Genomic DNA, 10,000 nt, shown 5'->3' on the forward strand with positions numbered 1-10,000 from the left:
TCTCTCTGGTCACCTGGGTCATTCCGAGGAGCAATCAGCTGTGGCTAACATTTCTAGGGTAATCATTGCTGGTATGTGTTTTTATTGTTGTGTATTGTAGGTTCCATGTACTTTTATTAACTTGTCTTATTCCTTCCTTATGTAATTCATAGACTAGTGAATATGTCCTGTAAGGGAATTAACCCACACAGGACGGGTGGTACAGCATGTGTACCGCGCATACAAAAGCCCAGTTGCCGGGCGGCACAGTATTGTGCCAGCCATTCAATTGATTTAGGCCTAATAATTCGAACGCCCCGGCATTTGGACATTCAAGGCTAGAATTCCCCCGTCGGGAATGGGTTAAGATGTAAAGTTGATTTGCTGTTTTGTAGTTTGTGCATTAAATGTTTCAGTCCCCTAGTTTCCTAACAGCTTTAACATGAAAGTAAACAAAAAGCTTGCTTTTTACTTTCAGGTATTATGTTCATTAAAAAAATATATATATTCATATATACTTTTTTTTTTTTTGCTAATACCTCAAGTAACACAGTTAAAAGTCATTAATTGTTAATCCTTGGGATTGCTGGAACCCAAAATGAGACAGGATGGTCATTTGGTCTTATTGTAATCAGTATAGTTTTTACACTAATAGCAAAGAATTTGTAGATGATTTTAACTGAAATTCATGAGCATTATTGTCAGACTACTTTTTCTCTCACTTATTATCTATTAAATATTGATTTCCCTTGAGAACTGATGACCTTGTGTTCTAATGCTTTATATATAGAGTATTTGACTCATATGATTAAGGAGAATAGAAACACTTCTGACAACATTTATCAACAGGAAACTCAGTCAGTTGTGCAAAGGGGGAGAAGACAAAGGTAGACAAAGTGAAGTTGGTGAAGGAACTCGACGACATCCTCACACAGATTACGGTATGTCCAGAGCCTTGTTTATGGTATTACATTGTGAAACTGTTACAAAATAAATCAATTTGAATGTTTGTATACACTGCGCACATGTATTGCAGTGGTCAGTGTATATTTTCTTCTTCTTCGTCTTTTTGATGATATATTTTGATACTTATCTTTTGATGTAGGTAAACTCTTAGCATTATTTAAGATTTATTTCTTGTAGCTTGACATCCTAACCCAATTGAAAATATTTGAACGTGTATATTTTTCTTCACTGTCTAAGATTGGCATTATGATTGCAGAGTGTGAGTCCAGTGGACTTGATGCCAGGGGAATTTGACCCAGCCAATCACGTGATGCCACAACAGCCTCTTCATCGGTGCATGTTCCCAAAGGTAGGTTTATTTTTTTCATTTTCATTAAACTGCATTATATATGTATATGATATATTTCATCCCCGGCGGCTGACACTGCCACCACTTGACAGGATATCTTGTCACCTGTTGTTAAGGGGTCAATGGCTCATGAGGTTATACTCAAAGTTGTATATTTTAAGGAGTTTGGAGTTATATTTATTTAGTAAATGTTTCACTGAAAAATGATTCCTACTTTGCATTTACACCCAGTACTTTTCATTGAAAATTATTATATATCTTTAAGTTTCTGTCTGTCTGTCCATCTTTGTCTCTGTCATAGAAAATAAGGAACATTGCAAAAAAGATGTTAATAGCTCCAGTCTTTCTTTATGAATGTTTTTTTCTATTGTAATGAAATATATATTACTTGTTATCTTGTATCTATTTTCAACATTCTCTATTTATAGAGCACTAAGATTGCATGTTAACCCGTTAACACCAGGTGACAAGATATCACAGCATGTTTGTTGCCAGGGACATGATATTTTGTCATGGCATGCCAGGTGATTGGACGCATATTGATCGCGAAAATAGCTTGAGGTGTTAGGTCTATGCATTTGAAATACCTTGGCATTTATATCAGTTGGAGCCAAAACCACCCCTTCATTATCGGGTTAATGTACAGTTTTCTTCAAATTTGTAAATATCTCCTTGTTTTCAGGCAGGCGTATATTCCTCCATGCAAAGCGTTTCAAACCCATATGAATGTATCATTGGAGGAAGGGTGTTCATTGGGATGTCTGGCCAAAACGTTAAGGACATTGGCCGATGTTCCACCATAGAAGATCCCCTTGTTGTACTAGGAAACCTCTGTGACTGGGGCCACCTAGCACCCACGGCCCCTGATACTCTTGGTAAGTTGCAGGTGACAGTTGGGTATTGATCTGAATTTTAGAACATGTCATTCATTAATTACATGACAGTATGAATAGTGAATGTGCTATTTTATCTGAGTGAATAAGTGAGAGGAAAGGGTAATCGTAAAAAGGGAAACACAAAGAGAAGAGTTTTTAGATGTTTATACATATGTTAGTGTGTTTGTTACTCCTGTATATTGTTAACATAACCCTTTGTGTAATGGAGTGTCAAGTTAAAGGAGATCCTTAGTTTAATAAAACAAGGCAATACCTGTTTTCTTACTTGCAGTTTCTTATCCCTATGAAGGACAGGAACCTTTCATCATTGATTCCTGTCCAGATGTCATCTTTGCCGGGAATCAGGATTCCTTCGGAACAACAGTAAAAGGTAAAGGTTATTATTGCCCTTTGTTCAACAACTGCCTTCATGTCAGTTTTCCCAGTTTGACTCTTTTGTGTATGTATATTATATTACAGATTTATTAGCAAGAGGTTAGTTTGGATGCGTTCATTGTCACTTATCTTACTCATTTATCCTCGGAACTCATTAAATTTAACAAATTTACGAGCATGGGCACTTTACAAGCCTCATAAAAGATGTATTTTGTGGAACTAATAATTGTAAATTGTATATCTTGTATACCTTTTATATATATTGTTGCTCTTTAACACTTCAGTACTTCCACCTATATATACCTTATTCTATATTTATTTTTTTATTTTTTTTATTTTTTTCAGATGTAAATGGTCACAAAGTTACTTTGGTGAGCATTCCAAAGTTCAGTGACACAGGAATGTGTGTTGTGGTGAATCTCCGTACTCTACAGTGCCAACCACTTTGTTTCTCTGTGGATGGAAATACTTTAGGTGATGCGTCAAGTCCTGAAGCAGAAAAGTGAAATATAAGCTTGTCATATATGTTAGTAGGAAATATTTCTTTTTTTTTACATTTTTGCCGTGACTTTGAAGATACTGTTATAATGATTATCTTCTTTCTTTTCTTTTTTCTACTGTGCTTTATAGTGTAAAATGTGAATGGTTAATGTTAGTAATGAAATTTCATACATTCTTTTTATTACCCTTAAAACACCTGAATCTATTATCATATAATTTCAAATTAAGTGTAAAAAGTACGAAGTCACATATTGTATCTAGAATATATCAGACTATATCATAGTCAACATAGTTCTCTTTCCCTCCAACTTACATATTTTTTATCATGATTCCAGAACGTATATCTAATAACACTATGGATCCCATAATTTATATTCTCTACCAATCTTCTGTGTCTGTCTTCTAAAGCCTATGGAGGAAAAGCTGTGCAGGTAAAATAAGAAAGGATATTATATAAACTGAAACATTTTAGAAAATCTACTACCAATTTAACCCTCTCTGGATGGGTGGTACACTACGGTACATTCTAGGCCCATTCGCTGGGTGACGCCATACGGTGTCGTTTATTTAACTGATTTAGGCCTATGCGTTCGAGAGCCCTGGCATTGTAACATGCAAGGCTGGAATGCCCCCTTCATAAGTGGGTTAACATGATTTTTTTTCTTTCTTTCTTTCTTCTTCTTCTTCTTCTTCTTCTTCTTCTTCTTCTTCTTCTTCTTCTTCTTTCTTCTTCTTCTTCTTCTTCTTCTTCTTCTTCTTCTTCTTCTTCTTCTTCTTCTTCTTCTTCTTCTTCTTCTTCTTCTTCTTCTTTCTTCTTCTTCTTCTTCTTCTTCTTCTTTCTTCTTCTTCTTCTTCTTCTTCTTCTTCTTCTTCTTCATTGTTAACATACACAATGACAGTTCAATATCAAGTTTGTTTGAATTTAAGCTTTTATTTGATCCTTGGATTTTTTTCTTTCTTTCTTTCTTGTTTTCCCTTCTATTCTGTTTTCTTGTACTTTATCCCTTTATTTAACCTTTATTCGCGCCGGTTGCTATCAGGCTTAGGGTTTTTTGGGTCAGACGCCGGCAACAAGATATTTAGTCAAGGCTGGGTGATCGGGTGTACAGCGCTCGCCCGAGAATCCTGAGGCGTCAGGCTTATGCGTTAGAATATCCCGGCATTTCAACCATTTAGAGCCGAAATAGCCCCATCATAAATGGGTTAATGGCTGTGCACTACATGTTGCTCAGGTTGCATTCTTGACACGGGAGGAAGGGACAGGGATTATTTCATTCAGGAGGACATCAGTGACAAACTTCTGTGCCACTTTTTTCCAATGCAGACCTCACATTCACACTATGGCATTCCTTTCTCTCTTTTTGTTTTTGTGTTCTATATTTCTTATGTTTGGGAGAAAGAGGGGAAAAAAAGGGGGCGGGGCACAGGTTGTTCATAATCAATATATTTCTGAATAAAATGAGACCAGTTCTTATCTTACAATGTCAAAACTTGCATCCTGAAGAATGCATCTCATTTGAAGAAATATTTAAAAAATTATTTGCATTTGAAAGCATTTTTCCCCCATTCATTTATTTTAGATCTTTTATTTTTCCACTAAATTATGGCTGCTTACATTTTAGTGCTGCATGATCAATTTTTGCACCACTTTTCTATTGGTATATTGCAGGAGCAAATTCACTCACAAACTCATTTTCTAAATTAATTTGATATTTTCCATCAAACACATTAAATAGAGCACTTGCTATTCTTTGAAGAAAATAAAAATTGTTGGCAATATGGAAGCAGGATTACCATTGGGAATTTGGTTTAGTGTGTGGATGTATTACACATTCACATGATACATATCTTCATAATATATATCATGGCCACATCTGCACTTTAATTCATAGAGCTCATAATTCAAGTGTTTGCCAGCCCAAATGCATACTCGACTCCACCTACATCTTCATAAAAGACTAAGGGCATAATTATAAACATTAGTTGTGGCATAAACCGAGAGATTCCCCCCCCCCCCCTCAATCATTACAATGAATCAAGTTGTCATTAGCTCTATAACCTTAACCCATTCACAACGGGGCCATTCCAGCCTTGCATGTCACAATGCCGGGCTCTCTAACGCATAGGCCTAAATCAGTTAAATAAACAACACTGTATGGCGTCCCCAGCGAACGGGCCTAGAATGCGCAGTACAGTAGTGTACCACCCGTCCAGAGAGGGTTAAGGGAGGAGAAATTAAAAGTCACATCATATAGTGGCAGCATTTGCCGCTGGGGATGCAATATCACATCATGGCTTTTTGTATGGCCAGCACTCTGGGTGATCGTCCACATAGCAGGTGGCCATGGTTCAAGCAGTAAATAGGTCAAGGCGTTAGGCCTATGCATTTTGTATGGCCAGGTGGAGTCAAAACTGCCCCATAGTTATCAGGTTAAATTGGAGATCATCAAATTTCAATATTTACTTCGTGATAAAAGTATTGTAAGGGTTAAAAAATACAATTTACAGTTTTTCACTGATTATATTGTTTCAAAACACTGTAACTATGAGAAGTAACAGCATTATAAGTATTATCACAAATAACTTTTTAAACTGCTGTATAATCTAAAACTAGGATATTTCATTCTTGCCTAACATACACTGGGATAAATCATGTCATATCATAGTATTAATCAAATCTAATTGCCAGTATATATACGGCGGAATAGCATTATGTATTGACTGTGATCCAATACTATGTCAGTATGTCTAATGATAAGTTATAGTATACACTTATTTTTTTTTATAGTTCATTCAACAATAATGCACAAGCAAAGCTATGTATTGGAAGCAGATTCTGTTTTTTAAATCTACTTTTACTTTACTAATAAATTCGGTTTCACTGTTCTTCCTCTGATAATTGCACATTGTTTCTCATAACCAAACACAAGTTATGTTCCCATAAAGAGAGGGGGAAAAAGGAAGAAAAAGATGTCACTAAAAATTAATAAGCACAAAAATCTTTCCTTTCAAAGAACTAATCTCAATCAGACACAATAACTAAGTCTTGTGGCCTCTGTAGTGTGTACATAATTCCATATTACAACATCAACATAATTATTTAACCAAACACAGTAAAGGACAAGTTACAACACTACATATGTAGGCACGCAGGCACCCATAAGTGCACACAATTGGTCTGAGCACCAGATTGCAATGCCTGTGAATTTCCTAAACATAAACAAATCATATTGTTTCTTCCAAATAAACCTTACAAAACATTTGGTTTTACTAACATTTGTTTAGACATTTACATGGTATTCTTAGCTAAATATATTCAAAATATGTAAACTATAGATAAATACTCAGGTAGACATTTAAGAATGATTCATAAAGATGCACCCTGTGCATCTTGATTCTACACTCATTCTCTCACTCTGTTTCTTCTTTATGAACATTAAAACATACAAAATAAAAGAGTTGATATGCAGAACACTTAGAACAGCGGCCATTTCCTTTCCAATTTATTTGGCTTTGTTCTTAGAGAAAGTAAAAACCCAGTTCTTGTCAAGAAAAAAATATACATATATATACTTTGATATGCAGATTGGATAAATTGAAACGTTGACTGTAAATACTTCATGCAGTGGATTATTAATCAATATGAAGACTTATATAAATGCCAATAACTCTTAAAAAGGAATGGACAACCTGAAGACAATGAAGGTAATCTGACTATTGTTGTAAAATAATACATACTTGAAGAAGATTTACGAGATTGCATAGGTAAATAAACAGTACACGTAAATATGTGAGCACAACTTAAGACTTCTTGTGTGACCAAAGAGGGTCTAATCCACTAAATGGATCAGTCGGATCAGCTGGAATCTTCAAAGGTCCAGACGGATTCTCAAAACTTTCCTTGGTAATTTTGCTTGGCTTTCCAGGCACAGGCGGATCAATTTTAAATTGCTGTGGATCTAAACTAGCAGCTAAGCAAGGAGCTAATGATGAAAGGTCTGTGTCCAGAAGACCACCTACTTTCACAACCTTAGCATTGAGCTTACTGTCCAAGGCACTCTCTTCTACTTTATCTAAATTGCCATCAGCTGGGACAACATCACTACCAACACATGAGGTACTGGGAGCCTCTAATGCACTTGATGAGCTTGGTTCTTGGCTGCTTTCCCTCTGCCCTTCCCCTGCTACTTCCATCCCAGATGATTCGTTGCTTAGTAGAGAAGAGGCGGAGTTGCTTCTTGAGCATTCCCCTTCGCTTCTTGCTTTGCCACTCTCTTGATCTGCCGGATGAAAAAAAAATAAAAAATTTAGAGGTACTGTTACTGACAAAGATGTAATGAAATGGCTTTTATTCCTAAAGTACCACTATTTACCTCTACTTAGTCAAAATCATGCATTGTAAATTGATACTCAGCACAGTATTTCTTTACTTAGTGTAATGTAATTTAATTCAATATAATTCACTTCTTTATATCTCACTTATATATAAGCTTATCTATGTTTCTATCAATATACACACACACATATTAGGATCATTTGGTAAATAAAGAAAGAAGATATGAACCTGCCAGTTCACATTTGCAGAAAAAAAAAGGGGGAGACCCATTCATTGGACTTAAAAATCAAATCAACACACAAACAAACAAACAAAAAAAACAATCTTTTACAAATTTATACACACACACACACACAAACACATCAGGACCTACCAAATAATCGAGACATAATTACACTGCAAGAAATACCAAAGCATACCTAAACCCAGTTTGCTTTTAAGCCGAGACAAGTCATAGGAGGACAGGAGGTCTGCTGAGGGATGGCGGACATGGGTCTTTTCTCGGGGACCTTCCTCAAAAGTGGCCTTATTGGTCAGGATTCCTCCTACAAAGGGGGGGAGGGAAGACTTCCATAATTTTAAAGTACTGTGATACAGGAAGCCTTCTGCTAAGTCCTAATTACTCAAATCTATATAAACTCTATTTGGGCTGGAATCATTGGCTTTGAAAATCAATTAGTAGTTTTCTTTTTAAATATGGAATAATGTTACTACCATTAACAATAACACATATTTAAAATTTATGAATAGATTTACTCCAGCACAATGTTTTGTAATTACTTTTTAAGGTTTGTCTTCCTTACATTTACAGTCACCTCCTCTGATATTGTGAAACTATGGCATCTAACATAACATTACTGTACATTGCCTGTGACATACATATATATATATATATATATATATATATATATATATATATATATATATATATATATATATATATATATATATATATATATTTTTTTTTTTTTTTTTTTTTTTTTTTTTTTTTTTTTTTTTTATATGCAGTATTTAGAAATATTTAATACTAATGATGACACCTGACTTTAGTTTTCAATTTTCAGTAGAGGCTAGTATATAATTAAAACTAATTTCAAGGCAATTACTTTGAAAAGGCATATTTATATTTATGATTTTCTCTTTCATACAGTCAGCGATCAAGATGGTAATTGCATGTGGAAAAACAATATCCTTTATCTTACTATAGGCATTATTTGAAATCTTGTTAAATATAATCATTCAAGGAGAACAGTAAATGCAAGGTCTAATTACAAAAAAATATATTTCTATATATCCTATTTATCCTAAAGACACTACTATTTCAGTCTCACCCAGCACCCTTTTAAATTATATATTTATAGTATCAATCCTATCTATATAGCATGCTTTATGTGTTGGAGGTCAAAGACCATATTATGTGCCCAAATTAGCTCTAAATTCCTCTTCAAAACCCTTTAAAAAATTCTGGCCTCTTTCACTTCACAACCCAACTTACACTTGACAAGCACTGGAGACATTAATTCAATTTACTATCATTCAGCAACCCCTCTATATGTATTTCCATATGTTACTTAATGACAAAAGTCTACATTAGACTACCATGAGACAGGTCATATGAATAGCATCCTACAGTACTCTCAAGACGAGGGATTACTTTTCATGAGAACGTCTTGGGAGTAGTAAAGAGCTGCCGAGAAGAGGAAGTAGAGATGATCTTTGTCCTGGATCCCACCTCTCCGCTGCCTCGAAAGTTCCACCAACAGGGACGTCAGGTCTAATAAAATGCCATCTGTTTTTAAGAAAAGAGGGATTTTCATCATTAGTTCGTCTACAGAAAATATGGTACATGTATTGGTAATTCCATAAACGTAAATATAATTTTACTTTCAAAAGCACAAGTTACTATGTAGTACAAGTCTGCATAAAAGATATATATACTGAATGATGCATTCTTTCAGTATATTGATCATTATCCACAAAGCAGAGACCCATACTTATTTATCAGCAATAGAGATATTAGGCACATTACCATAACTTCTACTCACTTGAATGCAGTTCCCTCATATAAGCAGATAAAATTGAAAACACTGTAGATCTGCCCAAGCCAGGAACACAGTGAACCAAAACTGCTCTCAGTTTATTTCTTTGCTGTCGCTGGAACGTATGCACTTCTGATATAAATTGCAGAAGTGGCCCAGGACTTTCTGGCATGGCACTGTTGGGAGTAATATATCCAAAATAAACATTTGATGAAGCATATAGGATCCTTTTCCTATTTCACTGCACTAACAATAGAGTATATCTCTTGTAAACCTCTAGAAGGAAAATTCACAGGTTTAATAGAGAAATTCAGGGATTATTGTTAGACATATATTACCTTTTGTTTTCCCTAATACAAACATCGATGACAGACTTTATCAGAAAACTTTTTCATATGAAAGTAAAGCATGAACTAAAGACAGAGTATAGGAACAATGAAATCAGAAATGGAGGAAAAGGAAGAAAAACTTCCTATTGCATATTGCCATTTGCTTCCTCATTCCCAAGAAGAAATCCAAGTTCATTTTCAAGCTATTTTGAGATTCTCATACCTTGGCG

At 34.9% G+C, this 10,000-nt stretch overlaps 2 protein-coding genes across 8 annotated transcripts in view; one reads left to right on the top strand and one right to left on the bottom strand.

Moving 5' to 3' along the window:
* Nucleotides 1–3,234, top strand: part of PolD2 (DNA polymerase delta subunit 2) — a 9,767-nt gene extending 6,533 nt beyond the window's left edge. For both annotated transcript variants that reach the window (XM_043016858.2, XM_043016857.2), the window contains 6 exons: nucleotides 1–71; nucleotides 829–920; nucleotides 1,202–1,294; nucleotides 1,977–2,169; nucleotides 2,462–2,560; nucleotides 2,911–3,234. The exon at nucleotides 1–71 is cut by the window's left edge and continues 78 nt beyond it. In XM_043016858.2, the coding sequence (XP_042872792.2) occupies nucleotides 1–71; nucleotides 829–920; nucleotides 1,202–1,294; nucleotides 1,977–2,169; nucleotides 2,462–2,560; nucleotides 2,911–3,071 (709 nt within the window). In that variant the 3' untranslated portion in view covers nucleotides 3,072–3,234. The remainder of the gene's footprint in view (nucleotides 72–828; nucleotides 921–1,201; nucleotides 1,295–1,976; nucleotides 2,170–2,461; nucleotides 2,561–2,910) is intronic.
* A 2,333-nt stretch (nucleotides 3,235–5,567) lies between these two features.
* Nucleotides 5,568–10,000, bottom strand: part of mop (tyrosine-protein phosphatase non-receptor type protein myopic) — a 33,355-nt gene continuing 28,922 nt past the window's right edge. For 4 of the 6 annotated variants that reach the window (XM_086550596.1, XM_043016854.2, XM_086550595.1 and 1 more), the window contains 5 exons: nucleotides 9,994–10,000; nucleotides 9,448–9,617; nucleotides 9,057–9,191; nucleotides 7,822–7,947; nucleotides 5,568–7,346 (listed from right to left, as the gene is read on the bottom strand). The exon at nucleotides 9,994–10,000 is cut by the window's right edge and continues 184 nt beyond it. In XM_086550596.1, coding sequence (XP_086406722.1) covers nucleotides 6,868–7,346; nucleotides 7,822–7,947; nucleotides 9,057–9,191; nucleotides 9,448–9,617; nucleotides 9,994–10,000 — 917 coding nt within the window. In that variant the 3' untranslated portion in view covers nucleotides 5,568–6,867. The remainder of the gene's footprint in view (nucleotides 7,347–7,821; nucleotides 7,948–9,056; nucleotides 9,192–9,447; nucleotides 9,618–9,993) is intronic. The other 2 variants (XM_086550597.1, XM_043016855.2) reach the window with 1 other exon arrangement.

Source organism: Penaeus japonicus, unplaced genomic scaffold (genome assembly GCF_977035675.1).
Source record: "Penaeus japonicus unplaced genomic scaffold, GWHDUDI00000001_assembly GWHDUDI00000024, whole genome shotgun sequence".
NCBI lineage: Eukaryota > Metazoa > Arthropoda > Malacostraca > Decapoda > Penaeidae > Penaeus > Penaeus japonicus.